This window comes from Polypterus senegalus, chromosome 6 (genome assembly GCF_016835505.1).
Source record: "Polypterus senegalus isolate Bchr_013 chromosome 6, ASM1683550v1, whole genome shotgun sequence".
NCBI lineage: Eukaryota > Metazoa > Chordata > Cladistia > Polypteriformes > Polypteridae > Polypterus > Polypterus senegalus.
Window position 1 is genome coordinate 76,314,141 of NC_053159.1, and position 21,250 is coordinate 76,335,390.

Sequence of the window (21,250 nt, forward strand, 5' to 3'; positions counted from 1 at the left end):
ACTGTGATGGACAGACGGCATTTTTAGGGCACTACATCCCCTGGGATGCTAGATGGCAGCTCCCCTGGATGGAAATGGTTACTCGGTTTCCTGCAGGGCAGCATGGGGCATGGAGTCTGGTTCTTCTGCCCTGTTGTGTGCCATGGATGCCTCCAGGGGGAGCTCAACAAGAACCAGGGGGACATTATCACGAAGTTAACCCGGAAGTACATAGGAGTCACGAGGACGGAAACCCACAGTACTTCCGGGGCACTTGAAGAAGGCGTTTCATCCGAAGACAATATACTTCCGGGTCATGGACTTTAAAGGGACTCTTGGAAAACCCAGCAGATTGAGCCGGAGTTGGGTGATAGAGGATGGAGCTGTTTGGAGTGGAGGATTGTGTATGTTATTGATTATTGTTTATTACTGAGAATTGTGGAGAGTGTAGTGCTTTGTGCACTTTATTGGAAGAATATTATTATTAAAATCTTCTTGGTGTTTTACTCGTGTGTCTGGGACGTCTGTCTGGTGGGTTCAATGGGGCAACAGTGACCCCTAGCATCCACACTACTTAAGTTTTCATAGTCCATGTGTGGCTTCTAATAGGCAGAAACAAAATCAGAGTATCCACATAAGAGTCTATGAATAGTAGGTATTAAATTCTCACTACAGATTCACAAAAGTACACCTTATGGTTAAGGCAGGAGTCAAGAAAATTTATGACATTGCCTGAATTATAATTAATCTTTTAAGCTTCCTTGCTCTGCCTGATTAAAGACAAGCTTCATGTTGAAGTATTAAATGGATTACTCCAACTCCAAACAAAAACCACCCCCGTAAATATCATTAAGCTTTGATTTCCTGACAGTAGTGCTGTTTATGCTCTGTGAGAAATAAAATTTTCACCAATTGCCAACATTGTGTTATGCCAAAAATCCACTTGAAAAATAAGGGGTGTGTCTCTCAAAGTAATGGCCATTAAACCATATATCCATTTTCAAACCTGTTTAATTTGGTTTGGGGCAGTAGGGATCAGAGACAAATCTGACAGAACTGGGCATAAGGAAAGAATAAACGTAAACAAAATGTCCAAGGCAGTAGCACCTGAAGGTGGAAGTTCCTACAGTTAGAACACATTTTCTGCAGTGATGTTATAAAGAATTTCGGGTTGGCTTTGTTTATTCTTTTGAACAAAGTCATATTAATCTAATTACAAATTAAAATCCAAGTTTGTCCTATTAAGAAAATATAAGAAAACTATAAGAAAACTTTTATCTGCTTTAGTTATCCATGTCCAAAGCTGAACATTGTATATTTTTGAAGTTTGTGTAAGTGAAGGCTATTATTATGGTAAAAATGACAATTTTCCTGTGAGACAAGTGCCATTTATTTTTTTTAAATCATTCTATTCCCAAATTGTAGAATACATATTCTGGCTAGAGGAACAGGAAGCTAAGGCCTAAACTGACATTGGTATTGTTACGACAGTGTTTTCAGAATGGCAGGCCACTTGAACACACCCAAGCCAGTACACTAACATTGACCTCCAGCATACCATCTGGGAATAAAATCAGTGCCCAAGCTCTTTGAGGTAGCAATGCTAGCAGCTGTGGTACCTTCTGATCTGTCCTATGCTTGAATAATCTAATATCTTGCTTAGCTTACTTTGAACCATTGCTTTTATAGCTCTGTAATATAGTATTAATTTCCAGTTGCTTATTCAGTGTTATGTAAGTATCTTGATGCTTTATTCTGTCTTCAAATATAAAATTATTTTGATATTGATGTTGTTTTCAATTTAGCAGTTCATGAACAGAAACAATTCTGTTGACTGCCATTTGAAATCCTGTCATTTAAATTGTCACAGTATAAATTAGTTCATTAAAAAGCTAATTTAAAGGGCTATTAGCCTCTTCTGTTTAAGAACCTCTGAAATTTCTTTCAGCTAATAGGCTGCATAATCGGACGCCAGGGAACCAAAATCAACGAGATCCGACAGATGTCTGGAGCACAGATCAAAATCGCTAATGCCATGGAAGGCTCAACGGAGCGTCAAATCACCATCACAGGATCCCCTGCCAACATTAGCCTCGCCCAGTACCTCATTAACGCAAGGTAATCTATCCCATTGCCAGGTTTTGTAGCCTTACACGTTGTATAATTACTTTGTGTTTAAAATGATCTTTTAGGGATTTAGATCTGGTAGCATTGTCATGAACTGTAGTGTCTACTCCTCATGTTTACATGCTCATTTATGTTTTAAGTGAAATAATGCCAGAATCCATATAATCTGTCTCTGCATCACCTCATCATTTTCAAAAGACCATATGAGCATGAAAGTTTCAAAAACAGCTACACAGAATTTTATATAATTTGTACATTTTACTTGATTATATTTGGTAAATGGAAAATACCAAGGCTAATTAAGAAAATGTATAAAAACAGAAAAAAGTCAGTAATATAAATAATGAATTGAAGTTGAAAATAATGATGTAGATTTTATATCTCCTAAGAAAATAAAGTTCCAAAAACAATGCAACATGAAAATACAAAATACACCAGGTGGAATGGGCATTTACAAGAGATTTTCATTGTGAGGAATGGAAGGCATGTTTGCCATAGACAGAAAAAGACAACAGTAATGAACACAACATGAGCCATTCCCATATAACCTGAATTCTATGTTGATACTTTATTGATTACACAATTATTTACATTTAGAGCTATGTTATTAAAATAAGGGGTGTACATGACACATCATAATTACAACAAGGGAAGGACCAATTGACAGATCAGAACCTTGACGTTGAGCAGAGTTTTTCTGAACTGCTTTTAATCAGCTGAAAGCAGCTTGATGGTATCCCAGAAGTGTTAGTCATGTGTTAGTATGTGTGGAAGTGACATTTTGAATGGACCTGCAGACTGGTAGCTTACCTAATTACCACATGAATCATTGTGCTGAATATGCAGTATATTCTAATAAACCTTAATATACAGCATAACACACATTATAGTGTAATTGTGAAATGCAAGTCTGATACAATTACTGTTTCTTACAGAAATATCTTGTCTTTTTTCTTTTAAAACACAGGTAAAAGTTTCATTTTCCTCTTTACTGATCTTCTCATTGGGTAGCTATTCTAACTCCTTCAGCACTCAGTATTAGCATCCCACCTCTACAGGCTGTCATACAATTTTCTGAACCTCTAGACTACCACAATGACATTCAAGTAATAATAAACTGTAAATAGGTGTGTAATCATCTAAAACTAAAATAAAGAGATACAAGTGTGGCTTAGTACCTAGAGCTTTGGACTTGCTGTCAGAAAGTTGTAGGTAGAATGTTTGTTTGATGTTTATGTAAAATACTTTAATGCTCTGTTGCATTAAAGGTAAGGTGCTATAAAAATTAAATTAAAATCGTTAATTTTTTATAGCATACTACAGAATGGCACTGTATCCAAGGCCAAGTACTGATAGGGTAGGCTTTGGCACTCTGACCCTCTGTAATTGAAAAAAGTTGAGAAAGTAGGTGACTTCCAATTGAAAATAAAAACACTATGTGATTTAATCTGCAAACTTAGTTCATTGATACACTGAACACTAATAACAGTAATGTAATTGAAGGTAAAGCATCAATATATTAGCTAAGGAAAGCATAGAAATGAGGAAGAGGAATGCAAAATTTAGAGAAAATGACATCTATTGCAAGCAAAAATCAAGTCAAAGTCTTTAACTCTGTGTTTATACTATCATTTTAATAGAAGCTGATTCTGATTTTTCCACATATCTGACACACATTGGATTTTGGTGTAAACATCCAAAACCACATAGTATCATTTAATTATGGAAGGATTATTTACATACAGTACACTTCACCTTATGTTGAATGTATGCGCTGCACAGATCTGAATATTTGAGATCAGGTACAGGCTCCTTTCTAATTCTGAATCAATTCCCACCATGCATATCTAATTTGAGTTTAAGCAGTCAGATCACATTTTCACTCAAGAATGTGGCTTGAATGTTTCTTTTATTTCGTCATGCTACACATTAAAACACAGAGATTCAAATGTTATTTGTCTAATTCTAAGGTTCTACTGGCATTTTGGAATTTCAAAGCAGCTAACAATACTGTCCCACCACTCTTTACTCCTGTTGTGCATTCACATTTTTCTCTGAATGGAGGTGGAGGAAATCACCTCAGAAAATGCATATACAGTAATAACCTGGTTTTGTATATTTGTCCCAAGTCACTCCTTAGACCTTCTACAATGTAACTATACAAGCTAGCGCCCATGTTTTTCAAGGAATACAATAAAAGTTTAACTCTATTTTTGCCAAATATGATGCTGTTGTCTACTTTTCATTCAGTGGTTTAACTGAAGGTCTGGCATGTTTACAGTAATTCATGCCAATGGGTAGCAACATTTTCTGGCACATGACATTAATTGAGAAAGAAATGAAGTGTCAGCCATTCACAACAAGCAGTGCAATTCTAAACAAACAGTATGGGTCATCTCACTAGCAATTCTAAGAAGAGACATATAATTTGATAAATAATACTGCATTTTGGAAGCAAACTTGACACAGCAAGTTTCTTTCTTTTTTCTTACATATTTTTCCAGTATAGCTATGTTAACTGGTTTGTTTTGTTTTTTTGCAACCAGAATCAGATATATATTTACCACTAATATTAGAATGACCCATCATTTGATTAAATGATTTACTGTGTATTTTGACCGTTCTCATTTGCTATGAAGCTTTTAATGTAAACCAAATAACATATTTGTTTTGGATTAATCTGACCATTTAAGTTACCATTTAAATATCAACAGTTTTCTTACCAACCATTTTATTACTTTACTTTCTGATCCTAAATAAATAAGTATTTTCAAAGAAAATTTTGCTGTAAGCCACTTGAATACTGGCCGGTGTAAAATTACAGTGATGCTTGACTTAGCGACTGCATGTGACCGCTGCTGATTTTTGTAGTTTTGTACTGACAGTCTTACGGTAATACATTTGGGGAAGGTGATGTTAACATTTTTTTGAAAGTGACTCGATATTGCAAATACATTTCTTACTTACTTGGTTAGTTTATTATAAACTAATATGTAAACCCAAAGTCAAGTCAAAAAAACACAATTTTCTGGCTTCCTTGAATGATTATGACTAGGTGCTGCACTCAAAATTTGTTTCAGAATATCCACAGCCATAGACATTGATGACAGCCTGCTATCATCTTGTAAATCAGCATGTACCTGATGTCACACATTGTGACTTCTGGCCACCATGAGATAACAACAATGAGCTGTTCTTAACAACAAAATACTCAAAATTGCACACCCATACGTCAAAGTGACAACAGAAATGGCACCACAAAAATGCTGACAACGTAATGTTAACAATTAGTTAAGAGCTCAAAATCTAAGTGATAGTAAAATATAGGAAAAAATGAACATAGCATGCATCAAAACCCAAGAATCACACTGGAAACACTGGAAATTATTATTTCTTATGAAAAATAATATAAATGAAATAATTTAAATTTGGTAAAACAAAACATATAGCACAAGAAGAAACACAAGTGGACAGAAAACACAAAAACCTTTAAATAATTTATTGTACTTTACAATGTATAGCACCACATTGTACGTAATCTCTTGCAAAAAGTCCACAAATGGACATATCTTGAATGGGATGCCTTCAGCTCAGGCAGTAGGCATGTCATAATAATCCACAAACTTAAAGCTAAGTTAAGTTCCCATAGCTAAAGCTATGGGAACCCTTTTGACATTACAAGTGTCCACTAATGTAAATTCCTACACTATTCTCCACAAGGATTGTTCGAAATGTAAAGTGCAACCCACTAACTATGCTACTACACGCTTTTGTGTTGTACACACTTTGTCCTGTGCCTCATAAAGCTAACCTCTTCCATTCCCTCCACCATGTGCCTCTTAAAAGGAAAATATTGTTCCATCTTTACAATTCATGGATCATGTGCTACCTCCTAGTGGCCTGGAGGAATTGCATTCCTATACTACCATCTCCTCAGGATCTCTTTTCTTCTCTTGTGTCCCTTCAAAAAATATTTACTGGGCACCAATATCACCCCTGGACTACTGCAGTCACAGTTTGTCTTTCTTTGTGTTCAGAAATGTACTTTGACAGCCAGTGTGGGTCTTCTCCTTACTCGTGGAACATGGCCTTCCTTCTCTTGCCTTGTACCATTTTGGTGTTATGTCTGCTCTTTTAAATCTTTGCCATACACATGACCCTCCACATTTGTGTTACTGTGTTCTTATTTAAAATCACTGTACTTCATCTTTTGCTGTGTCATTTTCACTATTTACACTGTACACTGTTCTTGGTTCTTGCCTCTGCATCTTTCTCAAGCTTAATATAGTATCTGTCAATATTGCTTGCTTGTATCTTCTTGTTTGGTGTCAATACTTCTTCTAATGCTTTTTAAAACTATACTCTGTTCAGAACTTTCAATGTCTTCCTTGGAGTTGATGGCACTACATTAAAAGTAACCATTTAAGTTCGCATATTTAATGCCTTTTATATATAAAAAAGTTACGTTTTACAATAAAAGCAGTTGTTGCTTCTCAGTGACTTATTGTTTGATTGTATTCACATTTTTAATATCCTTGACCATTTATAGAAGCAGTTATCACTATGAAGTATACAGCATAAAACCAGGGATGATTGTGTACCAGTAAACCTTCACATGAAAAAATATACAGTGCATCTGGAAAGTATTCACAGCGCATCACTTTTTCCACATTTTGTTATGTTACAGTCTTATTCCAAAATGGATTAAATTCATTTTTTTCCTCAGAATTCTACACACAACACCCCATAATGACAACGTGAAAAACGTTTACTTGAGGTTTTTTCAAATTTATTAAAAATAAAAAAATGAGAAATCACATGTACATAAGTATTCACAGCTGTTGCTCAATACTTTGTCGATGCACCTTTGGCAGCAATTACAGCCTCAAGTCTTTTTGAATATGATGCCACAAGCTTGGCACACCTATCCTTGGCCAGTTTCGCCCATTCCTCTTTGCAGCACCTCTCAAGCTCCATCAGGTTGGATGGGAAGCGTCAGTGCACAGCCATTTTAAGATCTCTCCAGAGATGTTCAATCAGATTCAAGTCTGGGATCTGGCTGGACCACTCAAGGACATTCACAGAGTTGTCCTGAAGCCACTCCTTTGATATCTTGGCTGTGTGATTAGGGTTGTTGTCCTGCTGAAAGACGAACCGTCGCCCCAGTCTGAGGTCAAGAGCGCTCTGGAGCAGGTTTTCATCCAGGATGTCTCTGTACATTGCTGCAGTCATCTTTCCCTTTATCCTGACTAGTCTCCCAGTCCCTGCCGCTGAAAAAAATCCCCACACAATGATGCTGCCACCACCATGCTTCACTGTAGGGATGGTATTGGCCTGGTGATGAGCGGTGCCTGGTTTCCTCCAAACGTGACGCCTGGCATTCACACCAAAGAGTTCAATCTTTGTCTCATCAGACCAGAGAATTTTGTTTCTTGTGGTCTGAGAGTCCTTCAGGTCCCTTTTGGCAAACTCCAGACAGGCTGCCATGTGCCTTTTACTAAGGATTGGCTTCCATCTGGAGCTCTGACAGAGTGACCATTGGGTTCTTGGTCACCTCCCTAACTAAGGCCCTTCTCCCCCGATCGTTCAGTTTAGATGGCCGGCCAGCTCTAAGAAGAGTCCTAGTGGTTTCAAACTTCTTCCACTTACGGATGATGGAGGCCACTGTGCTCATTGGGACCTTCAAAGCAGCAGATATTATTCTGTAACCTTCCCCAGATTTGTGCCTCGAGACAATCCTGTCTCGGAGGTCAACAGACAATTCCTTTGACTTTATGCTTGGTTTGTGCTCTGACATGAACTGTCAACTGTGGGACCTTATATAGACAAGTGTGTGCCTTTCCAAATCATGTCCAATCAACTGAATTTACCACAGGTGGACTCCAATTAAGCTGCAGAAACATCTCAAGGATGATGAGGGAAAACTCAATTTTGAGCTTCATGGTAAAGGCTATGAATACTTATGTACATGTGCTTTCTCAATTTTTTTATTTTTAATAAACTTTTTTCACGTTGTCAATATGGGGTGTTGTGTGTAGAATTCAGAGGAAAAAAATGATTTTAATCCATTTTGGAATAAGGCTGTAACATAACAAAATGTGGAAAAAATGATGCGCTGTGAATACTTTCCGGATGCACTGTATATTCTACTTTTAAATCATAAAATTTGCATACAGTTTTTAGCAAGTAAGACAATGAAAGATTTAACTTGATAATGGGGATGGTTCTTATCCAAAAAAGAGATTCTCAATTTACATATTATTTCCTTATAGTTTTTTCGGTGGAGATAGTGGATCATTACAATTGTCCATCCATCCATCCATCCGATTTTCTGAATCCACACTTTCACTGTAGTGAGTCCGAAAAGTAACTTGTGACGGATTTTGGTTGACCACAGGGCAAACACATGTGCATACCTGCATTCACTTTTTAGTGGACCATTTATAATCAATAATCATCCTTATCTATACATCTTTGAGATATGAGAGTACTTGAACACATGGAGAACATGCCAACACAAAACACAGATAGAGACCTGAGTCCCTGGAGTTGTGAGGCAGTGTCATTAACTCTTATGCCACCGTACCTCCCAATAACGAATGCAAATTACTCATAATATGAATTTTTATACACTCACCCATTAACTGTGTCTTTTGCAATACTGCAACATAACAGTGCAGCCATTTTCACTGGACTGTAAGAAGCGAAATTCAAACAATTGTCAGGCCAAAAATAATCCAAAAGACGTTTATCAATATTTGTTTAGGCTGCAGTAATTGTAAAGCACAGAGCATACTGTGTCGTCCCAAAGTGTCAAACTGAATTTTATTTAATTCTTCTTTCCTGTCTTCTGTTTTTCCCCCTTTCTCCCACCCTTTCCTAATTGTTTAGGCTGACGTCTGAGGTCACTGGAATGGGCACACTCTAATTTCTACCCATCATCCTTCACTTGACTCTCCTGAGCCAATGGCATTGAACCTAGCTTATTCTCTCTGTATTCTGCTGTCCTGCATTTGAGTGATACCATATTTATACCACAGAATTGCATAGCTATGCATATTTAAAGATTCCAATATAGTGTTCCTTCTTCCATTCCTGAGTTGCTAACAGATGCTCCAGACCTGCTTGTCCAATGTTTTTTAGGACTCCTTCATTTTTTGACACTCTAGTACGTATATACCAATATTTGGTGCTCTACATTAACATCATTTTGCTTTATTGATGCATATTATTTATTTACATTTTTTTTCTATGTATGTTGTGCTCTGTAGGTGCTTGGTAGCCTATTTGTAGGCAGTCTGTGTTGCACCATGGTTATTTAAATAACTAAAATGAAACTGGCTAATGTAAAATGTCATTAATCATGATCTGCTTCATTGATATACCTTACCATCAATAACTATCTTTCATAAATGCAAAATACTGTAAATAGAATGTGTGTAGTAAGTTTAATGAGTGTGTTTGTGTGCATTTTATTTTGTTGCTTATTTCTACATTCCCTTTTTTAAAGTCAGTGTTGGTGAATTCATTTAATTACTTCATTCTTGTCCAGTGATTGGGCAGGCTTCTGTATTCTATGATTTCAAACATTTGACCAATAAATGTGTTACAGATGATTACATAATTAGTGACTAAAAGCATGAGAACCAAGTACTGTATAGCCCGTTTACCCACATTTTATTTGCTTAGCATTATGCAGCACGATATAAATTTATTGTCATATTAAGTAGTCAAATTGTATTCTTTCCAAGTTAGTTTGGCATTTTAATCTTTAGAACTATAATAACATTAATGAAAATAATAACACTAATGATCCAGATATGACGGTAGAAACTAGAAGTTTTTAGTCATTTTTCCTTGTTAAGAAATATTAGGATTGTGCATACCTTAATAATAATTGGATCATTGTTTCATACTTTACTTAAACAAATCTGACATTAATCAAGATGATCAACAATTATTCATTTGATGTAATGACATAGTTAACTTCTTTGAAACAAAACAAAATGGTATATTAAAAAAAAAATGGAAGTTGAGAATATTAGTTTATATAAGATGAAGTAGTTTGTTTTCAAAGTTATTGTTCTTTTACTTGCACTGACCTCAGATCAGAAGATGGTATGAATGTTTTAACATTAAAGCATGTATGTTCAAATATACAGAATGTGACATATTTATGTAAAGGCAATTTACATACCACCCCATCAAACCATGCTAGAAAGGCCCAACATTTTAAAAAAAGATAACTTGTTGATCTCTGTCTCTCCAGGCAAAAGGAGAAATGCCTACCACAATCACTTTGCATAGTATGTCCTTGTGATATCAGCTGTTTTCTGTTGTGGTATTCCTGCTATCTAATATCAGTGGCAGGAATTCTAGAAAAATAAGACTAAAAGTGAATTAGAAGGGTAATGAAAAAAAAGTACAATAATGTATGTCTGAAAATAGTCTAAAACATAAAAATGATCATAGTAATTTTGCCTGCATTAATGTCATTGTTACAGTTTGCTCTCATTTCACACATAGAAGTTTATACTGATAAGTTGTTACTGCAGTGGTCAAGTCCTCGGACTAATCAGCCATGCCACTCACTAAAATATCCAGCCCTATTAATTCTTACAAATGACTTAACTGTTAACCCACAAATAAAATTTAAAAATATATTTTAGAAGGAAATGAAAGAGTAGAATTTTAGCAAGCTTTGCAGTGAGTGAATACAATTACATGCAATTTAAGACAAAAAACATCTCCAGGGAGAACTCATTGTTTATGTCATATTTTAAAATTGGTTACTTATTCAAAATTTATTACTAGAACTTTAATTATGAAGCAGTGTAAAGCTGATTGATTTTTAAAAGTTTATAATCCCTTTGTGCTAGAGTCTAATTTATGTATTTGAGTTCTTGAAACAAATGTACTTGCTTTTAATTTCCTTACATATAGTATCTATCTATCTATCTATCTATCTATCTATCTATCTATCTATCTATCTATCTATCTATCTATCTATCTATCTATCTATCTATCTATCTATCTATCTATCTATCTATACTATAAGAATGGCTATACACACCCAGAGCACATCATTACCTTCAACATATTTCACAGAAGAAGTAGTACAGTAGCTGTGGGTCATTGGCAATTCCTTTGTCCTTTACTCAGTTAATCACCAATATTGGGCCAGGCTTAAATAATCTGGACTTGTCATTACTACCATCATATTTCCCAGATGAAGTAGTAAGTTAGCTGATCAGAATGAGTTCCTTTGCCTTTACTTTAACCTTGCCACCACTTTGGTAAAGGTATGTCTGTGTTTCATCTGCACAGCACACTCCACTGCAGACCTCATGTTCTCTGTAATTGTTTGTACTGTAACAAATACTTCGCCAAATTCTTTTTAAAGTACGCTTATGAAAGGTCTGTATCTTATGATTTGTTTTTTTATAATTGTTATGACAACATGGTTACAATACTTTCACCTCTTCTCTGTGGAAGTTAATTGTTTCACAGAGCGTACTTTATGAAGAGGGTTGTTTCTGTTGGCAGACCTGATCACACCAATTGTTAAGTATACTAGTGTTTTCTTTTTCAAATATTCCAAATAGTTGATTCTTCTTTGTCAACTTCCTGTGCTGTTGTGCTTCCTTTCGTGTACGGTTCTCCTGTCTTTTCCAGTTGTTTCAGGTAAGCTTCACATTCACAGTCAACTTAACAAGAAACACCTGGCAGCCAATCTGTTCTTTTGCCTCATTCCTTTTGTTCACCTCAAATAAAAATGATTTGTGTTTGCAAAAGATGACAACTCTGACTTTACTGTCAGTCTACTTTTGGAATCCACTGATTTTTGCATTTATAAAACCAATTATTCATTCATATTAACACGTTTTATATTTTATAAAGTATATTTTGTATCTTCAATCTAAAAAATATTTAGAAGTCTATTAAAGCAGTAAATAAACACAGAACTGCAGTATGTGCTTGCAAAGATGACTTGCATACCTGGAGGATTAATATATGTGCTCAATTTCCATGGTTCTAAATAAGCATTTTCTATTTGACTGTATGCAATAAGGAATCTACAGGGTTAGCAACATGTATTTGATATTGCTGGCATGGGACTGCAGATTAGCTTCCCTGTAACAATCAAAAATGACAAACAGAATTTAAAATAAAACAACAAATGTTAATTAGAATAATGTACAGAAATTTTAGTTAAAGTAGTATTTAAAACCAGCATCAAGCACATTTACAACACTGTTGAATGAAATGACTTGCAGTAACATTTTATATTAGGTGTCTCTAACTATAATGTATGTACATAGTAAGTGCCTGCTTTGAGTTGAGAAATAGTATTGATGAATGCAAAGGTACAATATTTGTATCACAGTGTTTGTACAGAATTTTGCACTGGCTACTTGGTTCACACATACAGGAAAATAAAATAGTACTGCATGCGTAATACCTTGAAAAACATTGTAGTTTGCAGAAAATTATGGAATAATCCCAAATATGTGGTCATTAGGATCATTTTTGTATGGTAAACTTCTAACAATATATACAGTATTCTCTCTTTTTTAAATCAAATAGAACAACAGTACTAATGCTTAAAAGGCATTGGGAATAAACTTGCAACAACTAGTCAAATTCCTTACTTTGCAGAATGGTCATTTTAGTTTGATAATTGACCAAAAAATAAAATCTTTTCAGGAATAGTTTGCATAAATATAACACAGTTGTTTTCATATTTAAAATGTGCATGTAATCTGTAATAATGTTTGCAAATTAAAAATATTGTGTATGTGGATGAGTTTTAAATGATAGTCCATTCTGTGCTGGATTAGACTATATAATATATTTCACATTTCTCAAACGTAGCATTCTTGACACATTGTTCAAATTTAAGTTACATAAATCAGTTATAAATTAATTTATGAGCCGATAACTCAATTTTAGATTTCTAAAAGCTTTGGATTGTTGGGATCAGCAATGGAATGCTTGATGCACTTGTGTTAATACAAAAATCAGAGCTGAAGTAATGCTAATTACAGTATATTCTAATAATTTCTTACATAATTGATAAAGTTTGATGTATTATTTATGTATACATAAACATATATGCCTTCTCTTTTACATAAAAGTAAAACATTCATTTGAAATATGTGAATTCTTACCTTTCCATTAACACATTCAGTCACCATTGATGTTTTCTGTCAATATATAAGTACATCTTTAAAGTCTACAAAAGTCCAAATGTGTGTTATCAAAATATTAAATTAAATATTCAAAAGTCAAATAAAACAAATAATTAAAGCTTTAAATGACTTAAGAGCTAATTAAATTAAACACAGAATAATTTCCTAATGATGAAGTAACTAACTTATACAAAGTAATAAGCTAAACTTCAAGTACAATTTAACAAAGAAATATATACAATTACAAATAGCAATGATCAAAAATCTAATAATAATGACATTAAATAAAACAGAAGAAAACTCATAATAAACATGGCATTACCTAACAAAGGTCAAAACACAGATCCATACTTTTTTTGCCTGTCTGAGACAAACATTTACTAATTTAACATACTGTATATTACATAAATGGACAAAGTACCATTTTTAACCAGATAGATCTAATCTGTACATCTTTAGTCAAAGTGTCCACCGAATCATTTGGATCTCATTGAATATAGTATTGCCAATAAGCATATTGGCTTATATTATTCAAAAACATTCTCTGCATTATTTTAACAGTTATAGTTTGCTGTTATATTATGGATCGCCCACAATTCTTTATTTACTGGTTACAACTTTTTGTCATTGCTCTAGCTTTGGTACCACAGCACTTACTTACAGTACATCATACTAGAAGTCATTTTGCTTTCTTGTGCATGACCAGTCAATTAAATTTAAACCAAAGGAGTAGTCATCAGAACAGAGAGAGAGTATGTGTTAAATCTATCATTTAAGAATTATTTCAGGAAAAATGTAAGTGTTAAATAAAATAACATTCTCTACTTTCAAAAATTTGGTAAGAACATATATAGAAATATAGATGAAATAAAAATTACACTATTGTTTAAAAATGAATTTAATTGGAATGAAAGACCTAAAGAATTATAGCTTTTTCTATTTTAGATTGTAGACACAGCTTAAAAATACTGGCAGGCATAGAATGGAAGTAGAGTGTGTTTACTTGATGGGAAATTGGTTGTTTAAAATGTTTCCCATGTTTGGTTCTTGTGAACTGTAATTTATTTGCTTACTTCCTTATTTACAGTAATTATAGGAAATATGTGTGTATGCAAGTGTATCCATATATAGATATTGTGTTCTCAAGCTGTCATCGCCTTTTATTTCATTCCTATCTATTATCTTTAAATTAAGTAGATTTACAAGCGCGACAAGATGCATTTGTAGCTCATGCATTTCAGCTAGCTTTTATCTTTGCGGCATTTAAATGAGCTTGTTGGAGGGGATCTGTTTGGGAACAATCAAGTCTGAACAGGATAAACAGTCTCTTTAAACTGCAATGTTTATTGTGTTCAACATGGGAATTGGATATGGATTTAAGCCTCACATCCTATCCAGGCTTGAAAAGAACTCATTCCCATTCGTGTCATTCTGCTTTTTAAAGCAATATGCTTTTTAATTTGAGTTTCACTATTAGCTTAGGGTTTCCACATCAAGAGGTATTCATCTATCGGGCTTCATCAGTTTGAATTAACAATAAATATTGACATACACTTTTCATAGAGTAAAGAAGTTAGATTATTCTATTATCTGCATGAGACTCTTTATCAAACCATGTTTATACCTGATTTACCCTTTTCTTTTTTTCCAATTTTTGTAGCTTTTTACCCTGTACTAGAGCAGCAAAAAATGATCCTGCTATGTTTGTGATTATGTATCCCCTGCATTCTGAAAATGTAACTAGTATTTTGATTTTATTTTTATTTCAATAATATGCTGCTTGCAAATGATATTAGATTTAAATGATTCAAATTAGTTGACACCTCAAATGTTTTGTAAAAAAAAAAAAAATAAAATAATAAATTAACTTTCTTTATCCCAATGGTAATTCTTTGTTCTTGCATCATTTTGTTTATTTGTATTGCAAACATTTTGTTCTTGAGACCATGCCCCTGATAATTTAATTGGGTAAGTATAATGCATCTATGCTGTATGCATAATTTCTTTTATTTTACCCAGTTTTTAACAGGCAGTCCTGCATAACCTGCTTACAGATTTGTTGATGTTTGTGAATGAATTTAAATTGATATCAGCACTTCTTCTGATTCTTAATGTGTTGAGTAGACCACAGACACATTCTGAAGGCTTTTATGGCTCCAAAGAACAAGCAGTGTTGTCATATTGCTTATAATATAGTCTGGGACACAGAATGTATATGTTCAAGTTCATAAAAGAGTTTCTTCCATCTGGCCATTGTACCATAAACACCTGATTGATGGAGTGCTACTAAAATGGTCATCATTCTGACATGTTCTTCCATCTCGGCAGACTTTTGAACCTCTGTTAGAGTGACCTGTGGATTCTTTCTCACCTCCCTGAACAAGGCCCTTCTAGCTCAGTTAACCTAGTTTGGCCATACATCCAACTCTAGGAAGTGTCTGTGTGGTCCCATTCTGCTTCTATAGAGGCCACTGTGTTCCTGGGAATACTTAAAGCTTTACAAATGGTTTCATCCCCTTACCCTGATATATGCCTCACGACAATTTTATGCTGAGGTCTACAGAGAGTTCCTTGGACTTCATGCCTTTCTTCTGTTCTGACAAGCAGTGTGAATTGTGTGACCTTATATACACAGATGTATGCCTTTTTAAACTATTTCCAATCAATTGACCTTGTCATAGGTAGACTCCAAGGTCTAGGCACATCTCAAGGATAATTAAAGCAAGAAAGATCCACCTGACTACAATCTGGAATGCAAACAAAGACAGTGCAACATCTAGATTGTAATTCTGCTTAAAAATATACGTTGAGCAAGTCGAGTGTAATTGTGAAAAACCATTTGGATCAGTTAACATCAAATGTAATTGTGGAAAACAATTTAAATCAGGTAACAGCAGATTATAATGTGACCTTGAAACGTGCCCTGGATGCAGTGGCTCCCCTTAAAACAAAGGTGATCGAGGCACATAGAAACTCTCTCTTGTTTAATGAAAACACTCGAGCTCTTAAATTAGAATATCAAAAACTGGAGCGCAAATGGAAAACAAAAAAGTTGCAGGTCTTTCAAATTGCATGGACAGAGAGTGTTAAAAAATATAAAAAAGCTCTCTTTAAAGCTCGCTCAGACTACTATTCTACAATAATAGATAGCAATGATAAAAATCCTTGGGTACTGTTTAGAACAGTGTCTAAATTAGCAAATGGGAATTCAGATCTACAGTGCAAAATACCAACAGACATTAGCAGTACAGACATTATGAACTTCTCTAATGAAAAAATTAAAAACATAAGATCCCAGATCTCAGCATCTCAGTGAAAACCACATACTAGCTTGGCAGACCTGGTCACATATTGCATACAACACTTTTGAAATTTGAATCCTGTAACTAAACAGGAAGTCTTGACTTTAATTTCTAAAATGAAACCTACTTGTTCCCTAGATCCAGTGCCAACAAAACTAGTAAAAAGTGCAATGGATGTTGAAGCACATATTCTTAACATTATTAATAGTTCATTATTGCATGGCACAGTACCTGATGCACTAAAAGTTTCAGTCATTAAATCATTACTTACAAAGTCAGACCTAGACCCACATTTACTTAATAACTTATAGACCCATTTCAAATGTACCCTTTCTCTCTAAAAAAAAAGTCACACCTTACACATCACAATTTATTTGAGAAATTCCAGTCTGGTTTCTGCACTGGTCATAGTACAGAAACGGCATTAACGTGGGTTGTAAATGACATTCTGATATCCTGTGATGAAGGAAAATCCACTGTAATTATGTTGTTAGACTTAAGTGCAGCATTTGACATCATTGACCATTATATATTATTGCACAGGCTAGGAAATGACATTGGGCTCACAGGCACTGTGCTTGCCCGGTTTAGCTCTTACTTATCAAATCGATTCCAATACGTACAGAAATGTGCTGCCAGTATTCCATCATTATACGCAGAAGTGAGATATGGTGTCCCGCAGGACTCAGTACTAGGACCTTTACTGTTTTCACTTTACTGCTTCCACTGGGATCTATCATTAGAAAACATCATGTTGATTTTCACTCATACGCAGAAGACACCCAGTTATACTTTTCATTTAGATCAAATGAAGTTTCTCTGATGTTGTCTTTAATTAATTGTGTTAATGAATTAAAGGAGTGGATGGATGAGAACTACTTTAAACACAGAAAAAGCAGAGATGTTAATTATATTGGAGGGAATGACGCTGATCACAACAATATTTTGTCATCATTTAACTCAGCTGTAATCACCATTACTTTTACTGAATCACCCTACAATCTAGGAGTTACCTTTGACTCTAGCATGTCATTTAAAGCGCACATTACAAAGTTGTCCAAATCATGTTTCTTTCATCTTAAAAATATTGGGAAACTAATGTGCTTTCTTAAATAAACAGTATTCTGAGAAAGTAATTCATGCATTTATTTCTAGTAGGATTGATTACTACAATGTGGTGTTCACTGGATGCACAAACTGTTCTTCATACAGCTTCCCGTTAATCCAAAATGCCACTGCAAGAATTATTACAAAAATAAGAACACATAACTCCAGTTCTTTAATCCTTATACTGGCTCCCGGTTAAGTTTAGGGCAGATTTCAAAATCCTCCTTCTAACATATAAAGTGTTAAATGACAATTATTAAAGTAAGAAATTACTTATTTGAGCTTATCATGACTTACAAACCAGAGCGCACATTAAGATCTCAAGATGCTGGTCTGTTTATGATTCCAAGGATAAATAAAATAGCAGGAGGTCGAGCTTTTAGTTACAGGGCCCCTAAACCGTGGGATGGTCTGCCTGCTACTATAAAAGATGCCCATTCAGTCTCAGCATTCAAATCTTGGCTTAAGTCTCACTACTTCAGTTTAGCATATCCTGACTAGAGCTGCTGATTAACTGTACATACTGCATCTCTGTTTTTGGTCTTTAGCACTAAAATATGAGTAATATAATAGTTATAATTTGTTACTAACCCTTGCTTATTCTGTTTCTCTTCTCGGTACTCAAATGTAGCACTTGGTGCCACAGCCCACCTGCCAAATTGTTTTTTCCTACCTAAGGTAAAGCCATCTCTGATGGAGGATTGCAGGAATCGTTGGGTAGACAGGTCCTTTCATTGGATTGGCTGGCCCAGCGCTGTCTCAGCCGTGGAATGGCCGATGGGTTGTTCTCCAGGACTCTAAACAAATTCAAATACTATCATGTGATATCATCTACTGTTAAATTCTGTATTTGTAATATTTTTATTTTACTATTATATTGTATTGTGGATTACTTGTGTCCTCTTCCATGTATTGTGTTGTATTTACCCCTTTCTTTTTGACACCCACTGCACATCCAGCCTACCTGAATAGGGGTCTCTCTTTAAACTGCCTTTCCCAAGGTTTCTTCCATTTTTTCCATACTAGGTTTTTTTGAGAGTTTTTCCTTGTCTTCTTAGAGAGTCAAGGCTGGGGGACTGTCAAGAGGCAGGGTCTGTTAAAGCCCATTGCGGCACTTCTTGTGTGATTTTGGGCTATACAGAAGTAAATTTTATTTTATTGCATTGTATTATACAATTCCTCCACAAAGTCACATAAGCACCAATAAACAAGTTTTCTCACTCCCTATATACCTAATTTTCCAACGCACTACCCTCCTCCAGTTGAGTGTTGCTCTACATTCTCCCAGCTATGACTTGCCTGGATAAGGGAGTGCAGTCCCTTTTATTACGGAACCGGGAGTAGTTCCGGCGCCAGGGCAAGTGCCTTAAGGAAGTACTTCTGGGTCACATGGGAGTCTCATAAATTGAGGAGTGGACCTCCCTACGGACCTCCTTGCGGCCCCCATGGTCCCCAGCAGAGCTGTATTGCCAGACTACATTTCTCAGCATTCCCTGCTAGTTCCCAAATGGGCACCTTCATGGAGGACTACTGCCATCTAGCATCTTGGGGGACTAAAAAGCCCCCAGCGACATCTTTCGTGGGTTGTTTGTCTATAACTTCCTACCGGGTCTGATCCCCCTCTCCTCCCTGGCCAGGATGCCTGTCTGCCTACTAGGAGCCTCCTGTCTGGGTAAGGAATCATCCCCTCTTCTAGCCGAGATGCCTGGCCCACCCTTGTGGCATCTACAATAAATATATATATATATATATATATATATATATATATATATATATATATATATATATATATATATATATATATATATATATATATATTCACTAAGGCAAGACAACCATGGAAAGCACGCCGGAAGGGGCGTGGATTCACTAAGCCGCCGACAAGTGACGACTTGGAGGTGGGCACATGAGCAGGCAGTGTATACTGAACGAGAAACCAGCAGACTAGCATGACAGAGGGAGCGGAGTGGATGTCCTTCTCCTCTCCTCCTGTTCCACCCTGAGCGCCGCACGGACGATTGTGTGTTGGTTCGTTCCGTGCATTGGTTAAAACCCAATGAAGGAAGCAGTCTTTAAAAACCAATAAGCCCTGTGCCTCTGTTTCATTACCGTCTCACCTGCTTCACCAATGCAGGCCCCACAACAGGCAATCCGGCGGCGTCATTCCCGTGATCCGCCATGCAGTCAACCGGGTAACCAAAGTCTTTGGTTCTTGATTCTGTGGGTGGTGGTGCATGGCAGTTCTTAGTTGGTGGAGCGATTTGGCTGGTTATTTCCAAAAACGAACGAGACTCCTGCCTGCTAAATAGTTACACGACCCAACAGCGGTCGCCGTCCAAATTCTTAGAGGGACAAGTGGCTTTCAGCCACGTGAGATTGAGCATTAACAGGTCTGTGATGCACTTGTATGTCCGGTACTGCACACGCGCTACACTGAATGGATCAACGTGTGTCTACCCGGCGTGGGTAAGTCGTTGAACCCCATTCGTGATGGAGACCGTGGCTTCCAATTGTTCCCCGAACGAAATCCCCAATGCGCGGGTCATACGCTCACACTGATTACGTCCCTGCCCTTTGTAAAGCCCCCCATGGTCGGGTGACTTGGTGGATTATATATAAAAAAAAAAGCAGCCGGAACCGCAAAGAACAATGAAAAATCATCGTGGAAACCGACTGAGGCGGTGCGTGTACACAGACGAAAGCGACTCAGGTAGGTAGTTGGTGGCGGGCACATAAGCGGCCAGTGCGTACTGAACGAGCGCCGTTCAGCCCCGTCCTTCCCTTTGGAAGGAGAAAGCGCGACAGCGCTCCTCCGGTTTTCAGTCACGGACAATTGTATGTTGGTTCGTAGCGTGCATTGTTGCAATGTTACTTTTCTTGGTGGTTTATTAAATTACGGATTTTTCAAATGTTTATTTTTTCCTCTGTGCTTAAAAATCATTTAAAAAGCGGCCTGATTATGCGTGTAGCGGGTTGGCTAATATATATATATATATATATATATATATATATATGTACACACACACACACACATACAATATATGTGTGTGTGTTTTAAGTATTTTTAAGGTAAAAAAATTCTTACAGAATGTGTTGGTATGACTAACTGTTCACTAACCTTATGACCTGTAATAATGATAGACACTCCTAGACATTTATAGTTGCTCACCCTTTCAATGGTCTGATGGAAGGGCCATTGGTTCTCTGCTTCCTAAAGTCTATGGCCAACTCCTTAGTTTGAAGGTGAGATTGCTGTCCTGGCACAACTGTGGCAGTAGGCAAACCTATACCCTGTACGCTGTATAATTGTCGGTAATAAGGTGAATGTTGTGAAAAAGAGGATTGTGGCAAAATTGGATACCATCATGAACAATTCCTCCCATACCTTCCAGGGGATGATTTCTTGGAGTATTTACAGCTGTACGCTCATTCTGTCACCATGCAATAACAACTGCAGATGTTCCTTCCTTCGCCCCAGCCAGAAGCCATAGGAAGGTAGTGCAGACTTCACTATACTACAGTTACGTTTAGCATAATATTTAT

At 36.0% G+C, this 21,250-nt stretch overlaps 1 protein-coding gene across 9 annotated transcripts in view; it reads left to right on the forward strand.

The window, feature by feature from the left end:
* LOC120531189 (poly(rC)-binding protein 3) overlaps positions 1-21,250 on the forward strand; it is a 393,138-nt gene that overhangs the window by 364,457 nt on the left and 7,431 nt on the right. For 4 of the 9 annotated variants that reach the window (XM_039756359.1, XM_039756360.1, XM_039756363.1 and 1 more), the window contains exons 15-16: positions 1,928-2,097; positions 18,339-18,442. In XM_039756359.1, coding sequence (XP_039612293.1) covers positions 1,928-2,097; positions 18,339-18,384 — 216 coding nt within the window. In that variant the 3' untranslated portion in view covers positions 18,385-18,442. Of the gene's footprint in view, positions 1-1,927; positions 2,098-8,997; positions 15,171-18,338; positions 18,443-21,250 lie in introns of those variants that run through there. The other 5 variants (XM_039756361.1, XM_039756365.1, XM_039756366.1 and 2 more) reach the window with 2 other exon arrangements.